This window comes from Podarcis gaigeae, assembly GCF_964106915.1.
Source record: "Podarcis gaigeae genome assembly, chromosome: 7".
Lineage (NCBI taxonomy): Eukaryota > Metazoa > Chordata > Lepidosauria > Squamata > Lacertidae > Podarcis > Podarcis gaigeae.
The window spans coordinates 36,170,451-36,191,141 of record NC_139683.1 but is presented as its reverse complement, the minus strand read 5'-3'; the positions used below and the strand labels follow the sequence as shown (position 1 = coordinate 36,191,141).

At 39.8% G+C, this 20,691-nt stretch overlaps 1 protein-coding gene across 2 annotated transcripts in view; it reads left to right on the top strand.

Moving 5' to 3' along the window:
- The window catches only part of NKAIN3 (sodium/potassium transporting ATPase interacting 3), a 210,017-nt gene that overhangs the window by 75,692 nt on the left and 113,634 nt on the right, over nt 1-20,691 (top strand). For both annotated transcript variants that reach the window (XM_083748104.1, XM_083748105.1), the window contains exon 2: nt 18,149-18,286. In XM_083748104.1, coding sequence (XP_083604230.1) covers nt 18,149-18,286 — 138 coding nt within the window. The remainder of the gene's footprint in view (nt 1-18,148; nt 18,287-20,691) is intronic.

The window sequence follows — 20,691 nt, the reverse complement described above, 5'->3', positions numbered from 1 at the left end:
AATATATATATTAACAACATGGTAAAAAAAAAGCTACTTTAATATTTGACCAAAACCTAGTGTGCTATTTTATAAATTATTACAGGAAAGATGCATATGGAAGAAGGGAGGTTAAGTGTTCAGATTTTCAACTGACTTAGCCAAATGGTGTTGTACAGTGTTAAAATACATGCATCAGGCACACGGGATCATATGCACAGTGTACTTAACTGGAACTAGTCTTCTTAAAAAATTGACAGTGCTTTGAATGAGAACAGTGACTCTCTATCTCAAACATGAAACCAGCAATCCCATAGCTAAAAACACTGATGATGTGTTCAGTTAGGGTTGCCATATTTCAAAAACGCCAAAAAACGTGTTTTTTCAATTGACTTGCCTAAGATCCAGGACAAAGCACCACTTTTCACAAATTCCCCCAAGTCGTCAATTCCACCTTTGAAATCCCGGTAATGTCCAGGAAAATCCAGACGTATGGCTTCCGTATGTTCAGTGGATGTATGAATAATGGATATACATGTTCAGTGCACGTGCACACAATAATCTATTGTTTAGAATCAGTACATAAAACCTTAGCCCATTGATCATCTTTGGGTCCATAGAAGCTCTTGTGTATTCCTTATTTACTGGCTTAAACCAGAATTCGCAGGATAAATATATTAAAAAGTGGTGAGGAAGGCCTACTGAGCACATAGTAAACTGGCTGCATGCTTCTCAGAATAGTAGTGGGTGGCAAATTCCAGGTAATGAGAATGTTTTCATTGCTGGCTGTGGAATGGCAAGATCTTGTGCCTTTGCTTGCTTCCCAGCCCAGCTCCATGTGAAAGTAAGCTCAGGCAATGAGTTGGAATTGCAGGACAGCAAGCCTTTGGCAAACATGACATCTGGGCTTTCCATACACATTCAGTTTATTCCACAGGTAGTTGCATTTGCTTCTATAACATAATGTGAAGCCAAAATTGGTAGAAAGGAAAACGTTATAAATTCACCTGGAGACTTATTCTGAGTTAGGTGTATTATAGTGAATATTTGTGGTTGGATGAATATCAGCATTTGATAGTAAACACTGGCAATCCCAAGTGTCCAAAAAAACACAGGATGGAATCCAACAATGCATGAATGGGTTTTCATTCATGCAATAGTACTTCACCTTCCTTTTGTTCCCCAAGCATCCCATTCTATCTGCACATGGACACCATTAATGCAACCCATACAGGTACCACAGAAAGCTGGCACTTGCTAAATGTGGTGCTCTGTATATGTGGCTGTGTCTTCAAAAAGTGGGTAAACAGTCTTTATTCTCACCTTAAACACTGACCTAAAATCATTAAACATATCTATCTGATCTCTTTTTTTGAAAAAGTAATACACTCTCCTGAACTGAGACTAACTAAAATTGTTCCTGTTTAGAAATGAGCAGTTCTGTTTGCAGGATTAAACCAACAAGGCTTCAATGCCATAGCAAGAAATAGATATTACTAAAATGCCTTCTCTCTCTCTTTTTAAAAAAAGTTTTTGTTTATGTCAGAGTTGCTTATCTTCACCAGCCAGGGACCCATCCAAGGAGAACAGAAGCCAGCATTGTAGAGATGGCAGATGGGGAAAGGGCAGGCTGGGGTCAAATGCAGCAGGAGGAAAGGAAGACAGTCAGGCCAGGCCAAGTAAAGAGAAGACCCAGACTTGATCTGGAAGTTGTTATAACCAAACCAGATCAGAAGGATCAATAAATTGCTTGGAGATGGGTCAATGTTTCAGACTTTTTTGGGGTTGGGGGCTTGTCTGCCTTTATGCCCTCTGTTCTGCTGAAGAATGGGGCTCACTGGCAGGCTGATAAGTGTCCCCAATTCAGGATTTACTAATTCTGTGGTCAAACACCCAGTGGTTTTTAATGGAGTTTTTAATGGTTTTAAATCCTTGGTGTCATGAGAGCAGGTCTACCAAGCAATCATTCTCAAGCTTAGGGTGATGGCAGCCACACTGAGCAAGAAGAGGGACATCGCTGGTCCCTAAACGTCCCCATGTTCATGGATGCTTTTCAGATGCCTCCATATTCTTTTTAGGGCCCACCCTACTTTTGTGACTGAGTTGTTTAGCATGGTATTTAATGTTGTTTTTTAAATTGTTGTAATCTGCCTGCCTCCTTAGGTTAAAAGGTGGGATGATGAAGATGATGTTCTGCATTGGTTTAAATGTGTAATTGTGGAAACAATTAGATGGGCTCTGGCAGAGCTCTTCCTCTTCTTTTTCAAAGGTAATTTTGAATTTAATTACTTTAATTTAATCTTGTAATGCTCTTACAAGTATTAAATTCATAATTCATTACTCACAAAATGGGGATTGCTGTGCCAGAAGCAAATGATAATAATTGTTTTTTTCTTAGGCATGACAGAGCTGGTGATGATTCCAAGCACTAAAAGCAACATCTTATGATGGTAGAATAAAATCTTTAAATGAAAAGGTATTGTTTTATGTGGGCAATGAACCTAGAGTATCGGGAATGGTAATTGCAGGGTGGGGTGCGGGGAAATACAGATACATGGAATTTGGCTTCAGGCTTTTTAGGTAAAGCCCATTACTGCTTCATGAAAATGGATGAAATAAGCCACACTAGGAACAGGATATTTTATAGGTAGGAAACTGAGAACTCAGTTGCATAACCAGCCTGCTGTGAAAATGAGCTATGAATATGGAATATATCTTTGAATCCCTCTTTAATGCTTAATCTCAGTCTTGAGAGTCACTGTGGTATTTTGGATAGAGCAGAGGGCTAGGATTGAGGGGTTCAAATCTCTATTTAGCCATGAAGCCAGTCACTATTTTTCAGCCTAACCTACTGCTACACTGTTTTTATCAGGATAAAAAGAGTGGGGGCTGGGGAGACATGCTCATCTCCTTAAGCTCCTTGGAGGAGAGAAAGGTTTAATGGAAAAATACATCTACATCACCACCACCTGAATGCTGTATGTTTTCACATGCACATTTACTAGCCACCCCTTTTTTCTGTATAAAGGTAAAGGGACCCCTGACCGTTAGGTCCAGTCGTGACCGACTCTGGGGTTGCGGGCGCTCATCTCGCTTTATTGGCCGAGGGAGCCAGTGTACAGCTTCTGGGTCATGTGGCCAGCATGACTAAGCTGCTTCTGGTGAACCAGAGCAGCACACGGAAATGCCGTTTACCTTCCCGCCAGAGCAGTACCTATTTATCTACTTGCACTCTGATGTGCTTTCGAACTGCTAGGTTGGCAGGAGCAGGGACCAAGCAACGGGAGCTCACCCCATCACGGGGATTTGAACCGCCGACCTTCTGATCAGCAATTCCTAGGCTCTGTGGTTTAACCCACAGTGCCACCCACATCCCTTTTTCCTGTATATGTGCAGACAAATTCTGCCCTGGTTGTACAGTACATAGAAATATATATGCAAGCATGTGGTGTCTAATAAATATACAAACAGTAGTTTAAAAGAAGGCAAGTGGGAACAATAATAAAAATAAACAAATACAGTGATACCTTGGTTCTCAAACTTAATCCATTCTGGAAGTCCATTCCAAAACCAAAGCGTTCCAAAACCAAGGCACGCTTTCCCATAGAAAGTAATGCAAAATGGATTAATCCATTCCAGACTTTTAAAAACAACCCCTAAAACAGGAGTTTAACATGGATTTTACTAACGAGACCATTGAGCCATAAAATGAAAGCAATAAACAATGTACTGCAGTCACAGAATCAATCAATCAATCAATAAATCAGTAATTGAACTGGGTTCCACACAGTCACAAAAACACACACATAATAAATAGCAAAAACAGACAGACCTCAGCATAACACACAAAACGGGAGTGTGGCATTCAAAACGGAAGTGTGGCACTCAACTTGACAGCGTAACACTCAAAACGGAGAATGTTTGGCTTCTGAAAAACATTTGCAAACCAGAAAACTTACTTCTGGGTTTGCAGTGTTTGGGTTCCATGTTGTTTGAGTTCCAAGGTGTTTAAGCACCAAGGTACCACTGTAATTTCCAGATCTTAAGGGTTGTATTCGACTAAGCCCAACTCAAACTAGATCCATTGAAAGTAATGACACTTAAGTTACTCACGGTTAGTACAACATGACACCTTACTGTATGTGTTTTTCTCGCTTCTTTCTGATGGAGAAGAGATCCCTTTAGCAAGAACAAAAGAGTTTAGCTCTCTCTGTCATACATGCTGTCTATGGCTTGCACAACAATCTCCTTCCTATTTCAGGCCCTCGCACCTGATTGAAAGTTGTTTGTGAGCGTTCCCTGGAATGGCACGTAATATGGTGATGGTGGGGGGCCTGCACTGAGGGGTGGAATTGGCAGAAACAGAAGATACTTGCACAATATCTTTCTCTTGTATAGTGTTTCCTTCCATGTTCTGATTCCACAAAAAAACTCTACAAATCCCACTTGGAGGTCATGAATATGGAAAATGCAGCTGCCAAATTAAGAGGTAGTCATTGGAAATCTTAACATGTTTCCAGGACTATCAAATATCTTTGATAATGTTCTGGTAGGGCTGCTGTTGACTGTAATAAGAGCTGAAGATCTTTATCATCCCTAAGCATCTGTAGTGAAAGGGAGCTAAGGGTACCACAAACTTCCACTGTACACACCTCACTCACATACACAACAGAAGGGGAAAGTCCAGCTCATGCTAAACTGCAAATATGTATTCTAGTCACAGTATCAGGATTGATTATTCCTCTCACCATGCAACAGGAGTATAACACACTGGCATTTTCGTGAGGTGATTACTTGTTGATCATACAGAAAAGACAAAGCATTTCAGTGTCTCAGGGCAAATCCAGTGGTTTCACTGGGGGAAAGGTACAGTTACTCTCCCAAGCAGTGATGGCAAGTAAACATATATTTTCCCCTGTGATACCATTTGTTTCAAGACCCTGTCCCCACCCACCCAGAAAAAGAAAGAAAAAGATTTGCTTGAAAGTGATGCTTTAATTTCCTTTTCTGGCTTTAAATATGATCATTGTAAATGAAGATGCATCTTCCTGTATTATACTTTAGTCCCTTTGAATAAGGTTTGGTATTATTAGATTGGTTATTTTTTGTAAATTTCCATTGTTCATTTTTCAAGATTGAATATCCCATGTCTGCAGTACAGATGTAAAAATAAATAAATTCTAGTGCTCAATGTACTTATTATTATTATTATTAACTTGCACCCTCAAACTTGCAGTCAATAATAATTTTAATATTATTTTTACTGAGCACTACCCAGTCCAGTATTCTGAAGCTCCAAAGGATTAGGATCTACAAAGAATCGCTCACTTTTATTCTTTTTACAAAAACCTGCCATAACCATGGTTGTATCACTTTACAGAAGTGAAACAATTTTTTCCCATTGTCTGAGAAACAAAGCCTAGAATCCCATCCCCTTGCCAGCTATGGCAGGACTTAATAGCCACTGTTACATCCACAGCCCTGCTGCTCACACCACACAAGGTGGAGGGAGGGCAGGGCAAAAGTCTCTTTACTGTGCCAGCTCCTGGAATGGTATAATGAAAAGGCCTGGATTGGGCCCATTGCCATCAAGTGATGGTAGGTAGTAGGGTGAGCTCAGGATCCTATGGTTTCTGACGCTTCTATTGGCTACACTCAGACCCTCCAAGTGTCCCTATTTCCCAGGGACAGTCCCAGATTTACATCCTGGTTTCTGATTTGATGCTGTAATGTCCTACTTTTCCTTAGGACACCCCTATTTTCATTGGAGAAATGTTGGAAGATATGAAATAGGAAGTCCCTATTTTCACCAGAGAAATGTTAGAGGGCATGTACTCTCTGAAGGGATACTACCATAGGTAGTTTCTGTATGCTACTTGTAGTACATATCTACTGGTAGCATAGCTCCCCTGATGGAAGAGGTAAGCAGATCTGGACAAGACTGGGTACAGGAACAAATTTTCCTCATCCAAACTCCCTCTAGTATGGAAGATCAGGGCTTTGGATTATCTGCCCAGATTTATTAACTTTCCTCACTTACCATATCAGAGAAAGTATTTGGTGCTTATTTCAGGAGTCCTGCATAATAGTAATAAACAAGGTTGTTGGTTGTTTTCTGTCCTTGGGATGTTAGGTAATAGAATAAATTTCTGGAGCTTTCCCAGTCCCCAAATATCCAATTTCTTCCAAGGGGAAGCTTATTTTTCTGCAAGCCATCAACACTTGTGGTTTGATTCAAGCCTGGAATGACCAACCTTCAGTCCAGATGAGGAACCTGTGGCCCTCCAGTTGCTGCTTGACTCAACTTCCATTAGCCCAGCCAGCATGGCCAGTAGTCAGAGATGATGAGAGTTGTTGTCCAACAATAATAGGGGTGGGGTGGGCACAAGCTTTAGCCTGTGGAAATTTGTCTCCTGTTTTCATGTTAAAGAGAGAGAGAAAATTGGCAATTTGAGGTAATTGCTATTTGTATAATAAAATGGAACTTGGAAGAAACAGTATCGCTTTGAGAAATTATTCTAAATGAATTACCAATTTCAGAGTATCTAAGAAGTGGAAGGGTTCAGAAGTACATTTTAAAAGCCACAAAAAAGCTAAACTTCCGCTATGAACTTAAGAAGCACCATAACATCTTTACTGAGCACTACCCAGCAGTTATGAATTAGCATGCTAATAAAGTCTCACAGTTGCTTCTGACTTGCTGTACAGATTTTATCATTGTATTATTTCAAGGCAAAGAAGAACAAAATCCCAAAAACAAACACAGTGAATTAATGACGGGTTTCTTAATTGCTTGCCATTTTTTGACACAGCCCCTTTGGAAAGTGCTTTGTGTTGTAGGTGCCTCCATTCCGTCAGTCTTCCAGTTAATTATTGATTGAGTGGCAAATAACTGTGCTGAAAGAAAACAGTTTCAAAGGAGATGGGCATTCCTCTCTTCAGTGTTAGCTGAAGGAATGGGGGAGTGATGGTTTCACGTAGGAAATGGGGCCAATATGAACAAATTAACCTCCAGTCTATGTTGCCTTTCACTCTATAAGCATTCATTAACCTCTCCTGTTTCAAGCAGTTGTGACTGTGTAATATTGTGTAGAGGAAATACTGTATTTCTCCAGCATGCCACCGTTAAGTCTTCAGGATTCTCATGTTATTTGGCTTTCCTTTAAAACATAACAAGTGTGATATTTAATGTCTTTTCTTTAAAGAGCATTCTTTCCGCTCTGTATGAAGTACAGCCTGCTGCATGCTTGCTACCAGGCACATCTTGACATTTTGAAAACGAACACGGGTCTCCAGAGGGTGGGTGTTATGCTCACATCCAGCAGGTGCATAATCTAGCTACGCATACAGTTGTATTAAAAATGTATTAACTGCACTTTGTGATTAACACTGACTGAAGGGCCTTGGAAAACAGAGCTCATCTCAATAGCAATCCATTAATATAATCCATTAATAGGGGACGCAGGTGGCGCTGTGGGTAAAAGCCTCAGCGCCTAGGGCTTGCCGATCGAAAGGTCGGCGGTTCGAATCCCTGCGGCGGGGTGCGCTCCCGCTGCTCGGTCCCAGCGCCTGCCAACCTAGCAGTTTGAAAGCACCTCCGGGTGCAAGTAGATAAATAGGGACCGCTTACCAGCGGGAAGGTAAACGGCGTTTCCGTGTGCGGCTCTGGCTCGCCAGAGCAGCGATGTCACGCTGGCCACGTGACCCGGAAGTGTCTCCGGACAGCACTGGCCCCTGGCCTCTTAAGTGAGATGGGCGCACAACCCCAGAGTCTGTCAAGACTGGCCTGTACGGGCAGGGGTACCTTTACCTTTACCTTTAATATCATCTTGGTTTACACTGAGACAAGTGATATAGAGACGGAAGGCAGGAGGGTGGAGTGGTGAGCAAATGCATGTAAACTTCTTCAATCAACATTGGCACAATCGTTTTGGCTGTGGGCCATCAAGTCATCAATCCTAGCTTTAATAGAGAGTGTTGTAAGGAGATTTCTACCAGAAGGCCTCCTAATGAGAGCTGATTGCACTAAAAAGTGCTGCTTAGAGAATTTGTACTAAAGTGTGGATGGTAGACATTATAACTTACATTTTGAAAGAAGCACACCTTATGGGGAAAGAAAACAACACTGGAATAAATTGTCCTATTAAAATTTCAGGGTATTTTATATTAAAGGTGAAAAGGTTAAGGACACCTGGATGGTTAAGTCTGGTCAAAGGTGAATATGAGATGCAGTACTCATCTCACTTCAGGCTAAGGGAGCCGGCGTTTGTCCACAGACTGCTTTCTGGATCATGTGGCCAGCATGACTAAACCATGATGCAATGGGATACTGTGACGAGTGCCAGAGTGCATGGAAACCTTTTCCTTTCCACCACAGTGGTACCTATTTATCTGCTTGCACTGGTATGCTTTCAAACTGCTAGATTGGCAGAATCTGGGATAGAGCAATGGGATCTCTCCCAGTTGCATAGATTCGAACCGTCGACCTTCTGATTGGCAAGCCCAATTACTATTTTATATTAGAACCGTGTCTGTATGTCTGTCTGTGTGTGTATGTGTGTGTTTAGATACCTAGAGTAGTGATAGGGAACCTGTGACCCCCAGTCTAATTTCATGCTGCCCTCTGGATGTTGTATACATATGTATGCACACACAGTGTTTCACACACATACTGATTGATGCAGTGTCTCAGTGCTACAGTATACATCGTTTTTTAGAAACAGCAGTTGACAGAAATTGGTATGTCTGTCAGCTAGAGTCATAAACAGGCAAAAGAACAGCAGGAGCATTATATGACTGTAGGAATACTGCTGGGATACATCATGGAGAATTCTGCTGAAGCATTATTCTGCTAAACAGCACCACCTACCCTCTCCAAACAATGAATGGTAAAGTGCAATAGAAGGCTAATTGAGTGTGGATGGTAATAGCAAGGAAATTTCTGATAATTGCTAGATTTGTGTTGAACAGAGTAGGATCTAGGGGAGGTTCATAATAACAAATGAAAACCCCAAACCAATACAGCTCATATTGTTGTAAAGATTGGGGAGGGGTGCTAAGTATTTGAAAGGAGAACTGTGAACATTAATAGAAATAATAATGAGAGTCCTAAAACTGTACTGACATATTCTGTATTTTGTATACAGTGGTACCTCGGGTTAAGTACTTAATTCGTTCCAGAGGTCCATTCTTAACCTGAAACTGTTCTTAACCTGAAGCACCACTTTAGCTAATGGGGCCTCCCGCTGCTTCCACACTGCCAGAACACAATTTCTGTTCTCATCCTGAAGCAAAGTTCTTAACCTGAGGTACTATTTCTGGGTTAGCGTAGTCTGTAACCTGAAGCATATGTAACCTGAAGCGTATGTAAAACCACTGTATTTGTATTTCAAATGTTTTCTGTTTTGATGTTTCAAATGTTTGCTGTAAGTCATTTTGGGCACAACTTGTTGTGGAAAAGTGGAATACAGTGGTACCTTGGGTTACATACGCTTCAGGTTACATATGCTTCAGGTTACAGACTCTGCTAACCCAGAAATAGTGCTTCAGGTTAAGAACAGTTTCAGGTTGCTTCAGGATGAGAACAGAAATTGTGCTGCGGCAGCAGGAGGCCCCATAAGCTAAAGTGGTGGTTCAGGTTAGGAACAGTTTCAGGTTAAGAACAGGCCCCCGGAACGAATTAAGTACTTAACCCGAGGTACCACTGTAAGAGCATCTGCTTCATGCAGAAGGTTCTAGGTTCAATCTCTGGGTAGGGCTGGGAATGCCTCTTGGCTGAGACCCTGATGAGCTGCTGCCAGAGCAGACAATATTGGACTAGATGGAGCAAATGCTCTGACAGCTTTCTGTGTTTCTTAACCACCCCTCTCTGACTGTGACTTTTGCCATTTTTTAGTGTTTTCTCTAGAGTGCTTCTAAATATTTTAATGAGATATTGCTGTATTTTAAATTCAAAGAGGCAGCTGTAAGTTTGCTTGAAACAGTCATGTTCCATTCACTGGGAGAATTAAGGTGCTGTTTATTAATGATTATGTCTGCCCTTTGTCTTTAACATATGCTATAGAAAAGTGTGAATGCACCATTCTATTCTGAGGCATGGGAAACTCTTTCTTAATACCTCTGCTGTTGAAATCCTCTTTATGCTTAATGTTTCTAAAATAATGAAGTAACCAGATTATGGTGCTTGATCATTGACCTTAGAAAATTATTAACATGTGCGTTTCTCTTCTTAATTGGCTAATGAGCCTACAATGCATCAGTTTCGTTTTGCTTCATATCTTTATATATAATTTCTGCAGAAGGTATTTGCCCATCTATGGATATCTATGTAAGATGTACTTGCTGGATTAGGAACCATCTGTATAAATCAGATGCCCACCTGAATGCACAATGAAATAAAAATACAGTGGTACCTTGGTTTACAAACTTAATCCGTTTGGAAGTCCATTCTTAAACCAAAGTGTTCTTAAACCAAGGCATGCTTTCCCATAGCAGCGGGGGACTCAGTTTACAAATGGAACACACTCAACAGGAAGAAAAACATGTTCTGCTTCCAAGGCAAAGTTTACAAACCAAAACACCTACTTCCAGGTTTGCAGCGTTCTTAATCCAAGTTGTTCATAAACTAAGCTGTTCCTAAACCAAAGTACCACTGTACACTATTTGCTTTGATTGGATGCTTATTCTAATACATGCTGGGACGCATCTATCCATTAATGTTCTTGTACAATTAGATATGTGCTCTGCTTGGTCGTGAGTGAAACTACTTTTTGTTACTATGAATAAGACTGTGGCGTCTTTATTCTTTTAGGAGGGATTCAAAAGGGGTCTTACCAGGAATCTTAGAATATTGGAACATATCTCAGTCTGGGCAAGCCAGATTGAATTGCTTGTTGTCTTAAGAAACTCACACGAGTTTGCAACCAGCTTTCTGCTGCGTAAGAAGGGGAATGCACTCTGCTCAGTGAAGGAACTTGCTAGCGCAAGCTAGGAAGGATATTACTAAACAATGTATCATCTCCTGCCACCCTCAATATTCACACAAATGGATCAGATAAAAGACTCACCGTGCATTATTCTTTCCCCACAGTGGTCAGCCAAAGGCAAATGGGAAACCCACAAACTTGACGTGAGCACAAATAAGCCTCTCGTCACTTGCATTCCCCAGCCACTGCTTTTCAGAGATAGTACACAACCATTGTAACTAGTAGCTATTGACTTAGTGTAGTATTCAATTATCTTTTACTCAGGGTAGACTGAATGAAACTATTGGACTGGGTTAGGTCCATTAATTTCAATAGGGCTCCACTAAGTAAAACGTAGCTGAATGCCATCCTTAATTTTATTTTATTTTTTATCTCTCCCTCTCTCTCCCCCCTCCCTTTCTTTCTGCAAGAAGGAAACAGTACTAATTGCCACAGTGGAGAGCAGTTGGCCACAGAAAGGTTCATGGAGGGTTCTGGGTTTCTGTCAAAATTGGAAGAGCAGGGGTTTTTTTAACCAAAGTTGTCTAAATGAAAAATATTGCTGTACAAAGGACACATTGCACAGATCACTGCACCGCACAAAGCTTTGTGCCTGAACCCATAAAATGAAAGGTCACCACATATTTTCTTTCTTTCTTTTCTTTTCTTCCAAGCTTGTGGGACTTCAGCAGCAATTCAATGAGTTTCAAAAAGACTGAGGTGAAAAAAGGAGAAAAAAATTGGGGTCACTTTGCTGCTCCTTTTTCTTGACTCTAGAACTACTCATTCAAGCTGGTTTTGAGGTACGCATACCTCTTAAGAAAAGTCTTGCTATCACTGTTTCATGTTTGAATGAGGAACACAGACAGCAAATTCGGAGAGATCCCACAGAAAGGGAAATTCAATATTGCAGTACCTTATATGTACTTTTATCCCTGGGAGAGTGGTAGGGTGCGGTTATGTGCAAACCTGAGATTATGAGTGCCATTCAAACAAGGTGTAGTAATAATAATAATAATAATAATAATAATAATAATAATAATAATATTTATACCCCGCCCATCTGGCTGGGTTTCCCCAGCCACTCTGGGCAACTTCCAACAAAATATTAAAAATACAATAAAACATCAAACATTAAAAGCTTCCCTAAACAGGGCTGCCTTCAGATATATTCTAAAAGTCAGATAGTTGTTTATTTCCTTGACATCTGATGGGAGGGCATTCCACAGGATGGGCGCCTCTACAGAGAAGGCCTTCTGCCTGGTTCCCTGTAACTTTGCTTCTCACAGTGAGGGAACCACCAGAAGGCCCTTGGAGCTGGACCTCAACTGAACGATGAGGATGGAGACGCTCCTTCAGGTATACTGGGCTGAGGCCATTCTTTCACACACTTGGCTTCAGTACATACATACTGGACCAAATTCCATAGCATGAAGATGTGTTTACTTACTCTCCTAGATAGCTGACCTGGTTGCTATCTGCCATTGAGTGGAATAGGAGGGGAGGCAGAAAATTCTGACCCACAATTCACTAGCAGCAAAAGCCCCAGAGGGAAGCTTAGCTTCAATTAGTGCTATGGGGAGCTGGATAAGTCCTGCTGCTGTCCACTTGCAAGCCACTGCTGAAGATTTGGCTCCAAAGGGTGTAATTCTGAAGGTGAAGAGTCTACCTGTATTTGCTTTTGTTCTGGAATGTTTGTTGGCTCTCTGTAGCCTATTCATTGGAACGAGTTTTTGCTGGGGTGAGAGACTGGTTGTGTGTAGAGCATGGAGTGCAGGACACAGCCACTTGACCAGCTCAGGGTGAGAGCCTGTAGTGGGCAGTGGAAAAGAATCTCCTTGGGTGAGAAACTCTATGCCCTGTGCTAACCCAGATTAGGTTATTTCATTAGAGCTCCTTTGGCTCCTGTCATCCAGTGCTGAGATTCCACAGAGGATGTGCAGAATGTTTCTCTGGTTTTCTTCACCATTTCATCACATGAAGCTTTGTTTTTATTACCTGACTAGCAGAAGACTTCCCATTGACTCAAAAGATTTACTTTTCTTGTCAGCTGAGCACAATAGCCATCTCTGGATATTTGCCTGTTCTAATAGGAGTGGTCTATTAGGATAGAAAAATGCATTGATTTGATACTTCTATGAATTGTACTATGTACTATGTCTTATGCTTTATAATGTGTAGACCATGACAAACAGAGAATTAGAGTTGGGTTTTGGATCAGTGATCTACACTTTTGTATGGCTAGCAATTCTTTCAGGGATGGGAAAGCTGTAAATTTCATGGTCCTTTGCATAGGGTGCACTGGCATTTAAATAGTATTTGTCTGCAAAATCGTAACAAAAATTACAAACATTGAATACACAAAAACGAAAAAACACACATCTACAAAGCAAAACCATATCATAACATACATAAACATAAATTGACTTCCTTCCTTTGTTCTAAGACCTCCAAAGATATTTACTCTTACTGTATTGTTGTGTCTAATTAGATTACTTCCATCTTTATGCTTTTTTACATCATTTTTCTTGTTCTTTAACCCTGTAAAGCATCACTCATTACATACCAATATACTGACTCCAGAACAATGTTTTTTCATATACTCTTTAGCACAACCCCATTCTTTTAATAGTTTCTGGTCCGATTGTCCCCTTATGTAAGCTGTAAGTCTTGCCAGATTTATGTATTCACAAAATTTAATTTGCCAATCTTTCACTGATGGAATTTTTCTGCTTTTCCAGTTTTTAGCTATAAGCATCCTGGCAGCTGTTGTTGCATAAAGGAATATTTTCCTTTGATTTTCGGGGATATCATTTGTAATTAAACCTAAAAGGAATGCCTCCGGTTTTTTACTAAAAGATATTTTAAACATCCTTTTGAGTTCTTCATAGATTTCATTCCAGAATTGTTTAATGGGTCGGCATTCCCACCACATGTGGAACATTGTTCCTATTTCTTTTTTACATCTCCAACAGGTATTCGATTTTAATTTGTAAATTTTTGCCAATTTTACTGGAGTTAAGTACCATTGGTACACCATTTTCATAAAATTTTCACTTATTGTATAACATGCCGTGAATTTGATGTCATATTTCCATAATTTCTCCCATTGATCCAGCCGAATTACATATCCTATATCACATGCCCATTTGATCATAACTTCTTTTATTTCTTCATCCTTTAATTCCCATTCTAATAATAAATTATACATTCTGGATATATATTTTTTTGAGTTTTGTAATAATACTTTTTGTAATTTTGATTCTTCTTTTTCAAATCCTATTACTTTATCCTGGTTAAATATTTGTGCAATTTGGTGATATTGAAGCCATGTGGTACAGTATTGGGTCACCTCGTCATATGGTCTTAGTTTTAATTGGCCCTGTTCTTCCTTTAGGAGCTGCTGGTAAGTTGCCATTCTTCCTGTAGTATTTTTCTTTTTAACTGATATTACTTCTAGCGGTGAGACCCACCATGGAGTTTTTGGTTCTAACAACCTTCTATGTCTCACCCAGACCTTGTATAATGCATTTCTAATTACATGGCTTAGAAATTCTTTATGGACTGCCACTTTGTTATAAATTAGATAGGCATGCCAACCATATCTGTTGTTCCATCCCTCCAAATCCAAAATGTCGCTGTTATCCAATTTGATCCAATCCTTGATCCAAGTAAAGCATGCTGCATCGTAATATAGTCTCAGGTCTGGGAGTCCAAAACCTCCCCGCTCTTTTATGTCAGTTAATAATTTATATTTAATCCGTGGCTTTTTGCCTTGCCATATAAATTTTGTTAAGTCCATTTTCCATTTCTTAAAACAATCATCTTTACCTATTATGGGAATCATTTGAAAAAGGAACAGAAGTTTTGGTAAGATATTCATTTTAATAGCCGAAATTCTACCCCAGAGTGTTAATTTCAGTCTTGTCCAAGTTTCCATTTCTCTTTTTGTTTCTTCCCAAATTTTTTTATAATTATCTTCAAACAAATTTATATTTTTCATTGTTATTTGTATGCCTAAATATTTCACTTTTTTTACAATTTGTAATCCAAATTTTTCTACCAGTTCCTTTTTCTCTTGATCTCCCATATTTTTTACCATTAGTTTCGTTTTTTCTTTATTCAAAGCAAAACCTGATACCCATCCAAAGTTTTCCATTTTTTCTAGAGCCTTTGCTATGCTTTCCTTTGGATTTTCCACCATTAAAACTAAATCATCCGCAAATGCCCTTATTTTATATATTTTCTCTCCTAGGGATATTCCATTTATTTCTTGATCCAATCTGATTTCTTGATTTAATATTTCCAAAACCAAAATGAATAGCAAAGGTGAAAGTGGGCACCCTTGCCTGGTGCCCTTCTGTATTTTAAAATAATCAGTTGTGTCGTTATTTATTATTATATTTGCTTCTTGTTGTTCATAAATTGCTTTTAACCCTCTTGTGATTTGGTCTCCCATGTCCATCTGGTCTAGTAATATTTTTAGAAATTTCCATGATACTTTGTCAAACGCCTTTTCCGCGTCCACAAAAACAAAGGCTACCTTCTTACTTGGTTTCATGTCTAAATACTTTGTAATTTTTGTTACGATTTTGCATTGAAAATAAAAGCTAAAAAATAAAATAAAAAATAAATAAATAGTATTTGTCTGAAATTCCATTATATGCGCATTATCCCAGGTATTTGTGGGATTCAGCCCAAAGTCTCAATGCTACTGTTTTTTGGTCAGTTACAGCTGCATGGAAGGGTTGTAATACAATCTTAAACCCCTTTTCTACAATATGTTGGTCCTGTGGGTCTTCATTACAGTAGCTAGACTACTACTAGACCAGAGTATCTCTTTCACAGAGTGCAGTTTTAGTTTTAAAATATTTGCTTAGTGAAAATGCAGCAGTCAATCTGTAAAGTAATGCAATAGAAAACATAAATAGTCTTTGACAGATGTGTGTTAGGAAATAATTTTGATAAATGTTTCCTTTTGCTGACAAAGAGTTTTAAGCAATGATGTTTTTGAACTCGATAGCTAAAGTTCCAGTTGGATACCCATTTTTCATCTGGCCTGGTCATTAGATTTGCTTTCACTGTTTGAGCCATGATTTGAATCCAGGTTTCCCTGGTCCAAGTCAATTACACCACAATAATCTGCTGAGCATCCATTTTCCTCAAATATCTCTCTACAGAAGGGTTGAGCCAAAACAAACCATGCAGTTTCACTTTTTAAATGTTTATGTACCTCTCCCCCCCCCAGCAATAACTGGTGCTCAATCTTTTGAAAATACAATTATTAAAACCAACTAAAGGCAGACAATAAATCAATGCAGATGCAGCATATTATATACACCCCCTCAATCCCATCAGCACCATGAATTCATTTAAGAAAATGTGCATATGTTTGCTTAATTTTAATTTTTATTCTCATTACAACAGCACACACATATATATATAGTAGAAGAGAGGAATTAGGAAGTGTGAGGATTTAGCAGGAATGTGTGAACATGTGAGCATTGCCATTTGATTATTATAGTTCTTGGGCTGCCTCTGATACTTGGATCTTTAGCAGCCTTTTAATAGTTTCAACCACAAATGCAATTTTGCATTTGTTGACGGGTGAGGTAATGGCGTTCTTCATTTGATTCATGAATTGACTTTGATTTCTCTCATTTTTTGGTGTTATGCGATTACCGAGCAATTCTTGATCTATGTAATATCCCAAGATGTGCATGACAAGATGAGTTTGGCTGCAGCCCCTACCCAGCCTGCCTGCCAGCACTACTAACATGTGGGCCACAGCACTATCATAGGAAATTAAAATTTTGCATCCAACCCCCCCCCCCAAAGGTTGTGACCAAATTAAGCAAAAATTGTATAGTTTTGCATATATGGTGCCAACTCACAAATTTTATTTTCGACTGTAGCAGAATGAGAGTTGAGGACTGGGGACAGGTGAAGTCTGTGGTGCAAACTTAAAGGCCTTTCAGTAATAAAATTCCCAGAAGTATCTTGTTAGTTTTTTAAGATTTTCAGGACACCAAATTCTGTCAGCTGTCAGATTGTAGAATTTTTTTACTAATGGGCATAAAGATGACTTGTAAATGTTATCTTGGCAAACAATGTACCTATTTTTGACATGTCCCCCCTCCAGAAAAAGCATATATTTTCACTTGATTTTTTCTTTTTTGTCTGTAAAGACTTTGCCCAATCATTCACTGAGCACACACATTTTTGAGGATTTTATATTCACATGAGTATTTTAAAGAGAGAGCTGTATCAATAATTATTAGGAATGTAAGTTACAAGTCCATTTCAACATGTAGCTCTTTACCAATAAGAGATTCTATGAAATTCACTGACAAATCAACTGCAGGACAGATGATACTCCTGGGGTTTGCTTCCTTCCAGCATTTAACCATTACAGCTCTCTTCTACACTAGCAGTGTGGGGCTGTTTTTCTACATGTAGTTGTGAAAATTCAAGCTATGGCATATGCCTTGAAGCAGTGTGGTGGTGATGATAATGATAAGAGCCCAAGGCAAGAGAACATGTCTCATTCCCAAGAAAAGCCATACTTTGGCCTCCAGTTGGCTCTGTGAAGGACAGATATGATGGCAGAAATTGAAGTAATAGTTGTATTTTCACCATCTTTACTTGTCCCATGATGGCTGCTGAGTATGTTGAATAGTGAAGGACTTAGGTGAAACTGAGTTTCTGAGGCAATCTGATATTTGATGCTACCTCCATGGTTTCAGTAAGCTTGTCTAAAATGTCAGGTTCCCATCACACATTGGACATGTTTATACAACAATTTGGAAAATATGGGGAATGAAAGGGGAAATGTGAAAATAGAAACAGAAGCAGGTGAACAGGTACATGGAGAACACATGATGCAACTGCTGTATGAAGGATTTCCATTTGGAAACATTAAACTAGTGTGATTCTTTTATTTCTGGGTATGCTTTTGTACATGTATTAGGATGTGAGAGTTCTCAGTTTTTGTTGAAAAAGCTATCAGTCTGGTGCCAACACAGTTTGAGATGTGAAAACTTTTCTAGCCTTGATTTTCTGCAGGTAACAAGATAAATTCGTTATGCAACAAAAGTAATGGGATAATTACCAGTCTTATTCACTAGGTCTTAAGAGTGATACTTACACTGTGAATGACTGATTTAATCCTAACTGAGGTATTTTTATGTTCTGTTTCTTTACAGTTGGCTGCCCTGGAGAGACAAATCTTTGACTTTCTTGGCTTCCAGTGGGCTCCTATCCTTGGTAATTTCCTGCACATAATAGTTGTCATTTTGGGTTTGTTTGGAACCATACAATACAGACCTCGGTATATAGTTGTGGTAAGTTTTGAGTTCATTGATTTTTATTAAAATGGATAATATAATATTTCAGCTCAGTTATAATTTAAAACATCTGAATAATGTGGGTGTTTTTTTTTTTTTTAAAAAAAAATGCAATATTATATTTTTGTTCAGTTCTCCAGTATGCTTCATCTTTTTGTACCACGAATATTGTCAATCTCCTTTTGAGCAGGAAAATGAGTACTAAAACCTGAGCAGAATATTAGAATTAAATCATATGTCCGCAGAAATGTGAAACAGATACAAATATGTTCTACAAGCAATATCTTCTGAAAATGTGACACCTTAGTTGGAGTAATTGACCTTGTAGGACATCTCAAGCAGTTCTGCATTCAGGTCTCCCTAATAGCTGGCTGGGCATTGGTAAGAGAAGCAGTCCCAGAGGATATGACACTCCCTGCCCCCAGCCAGTATTGATGAATGGAGGCAGCTAGTATGTAGCACTGATACCTTCCTACCACCAGAGAGGAATTCCATGGATGGAGAAGCTCCACCACTGCTGTGTCCAAGCAGGCAGAAAGCCAACAGGAAGGCCCAATACATGACATTTGACAGCTAAGGGTGGAACACCAGCAGCTTTAGACCCATTTTATAGTAATTTTTGCAGTCATGAACTAAAACAAGATAAATTCCTTGTTATGTGACAAGAATTCCTTATGGATGTAAAGCCCCACAGATCCTTGGGCTGGCCAGCTACAGTAGCCTGGAGCTGATGGAATGAAAAGGGGTGGGGCAAGAAAAACTTAACCCACTTTCCTAGCTGGCATGAACCTCTAGGTTTTGGGATATAGCTGTATATCCACCTTTTTTCTCTCCCCCGCCCCGGCCAACCAATTTGGCTGGCTCTGCCCTTCATTTGTTTACCATTTCTGATTTTTATCATGACCTTTTAAATAGACTCAGGAGAGAACCTCCTCCCCAGTGAATTCACTCTTTCTGCAATTCACACTCCCTTCCCCAACCAATTAATTGAGTTTTGGAGGTCATGTGAGACTGCTTTGAATTCCTGCAGACTTTAGTGACTGAGCCTGAAGGCAATGAAAGATAGGAATTTTTAAAAAATAAATAACACTGGAGTGCCCATAGGCTTTTACATCAATTATGTAAACTTCCACAATTCTAAGCACAGGCCATGTATAACTTTCAGCTGCATAGTTTTCCACTGGAACAAAGAGGAAAGAACAGGGGATCTCTACAGCTTAACCTATCCAGAAATCAAGCATTCTGAAGCCATCTGAAAAACTAGCTTCCTTCACATACCGCTGACCCCTTGCTGGCTGAAAAGGTTGAATGCTTATTGCTTTCCCCCTGAAAATGTCAGCGTTTGGGATCTCTCTGTAATTTTATCAGTAATGGCTTTTGAGGTATAAAGATCACTACTTCTTTTTTAAAGGATATCTATTGGATAATTTTTATAAAGCATGCTTTTAAAGTTTATTTCTGTATTGATGATTTGAGTCCTGTAGTTCTTTAAGTATGGTGACACTGCAGAGACCTTCAGAATGAAAGTCTTGATGAAGACTAGCCCTTTGTCGGAGGACCTTAAGGGGGTTTTGGGGGGAGGCATAATTTTCATGTGGTTGGGGGTGCTTTTGAAAAATCAGCTCTACCTTCTCAGCTGGAAAACATTTGAAAAGGTCCTAATTGCCTTCTGTGCATTACCATAAAATTCAACATTCTTTCTCTGGCCCCCACCCCATTGACCCCTGTCCCACCACTGCCCCGGCCTCTCCAGAGTGGGTAGAAATGGGTGCAAATAAGACTGGAAAGGCTTTACCCTTGGACGTCCTAATTACTGTAAGTCATTATACAGAGACATCTTGTCATAAGTACAGTCTTGGTGAATAGTGTGTTAAGTAGCTGGCATAATACTTGCGCAGGTACAGAATCCCACAAATTAATTCACTCAGCCTGAATTCTGATTCCTATTTCTTATACCAAGGCTATAGAAAACTTAAGGATGCTTCATGTACCGTATATACTCGAGTATAAGCCGACCCGAATATAAGCTGAGGCACCTAATTTTAGGGGGGAAACAGGGAAAACTTATTGATTTGAGTATAAGCTGGTTTACCACACCACAAACCTGGTGGTGGCGGCAGCAGAGGAGGAAGAACAAGCAGCCTGAAAGGGCTGCTTTCGGGCTTCTCGTTCCTCCTCCACCACCGACAGTGGCAGAGGCGGCGGAGGAGGAAGGAGCAGGCGAAAGGGCTCCTTTTGGGCTGCTGCTTCCCTCTCCACTGCCCCCGACAGCAGGAAAGGCGGAGGAGGAGGAAGGAGCAGCCGCTCATCCTGCCGCTGCTGCCTCTGACGCTTGCAAGAGCAGGCTTAGGAGCCCAGTTGGGAGAGGCACAGCTTTTGCATCTCATTTGGAAACCAAGGCC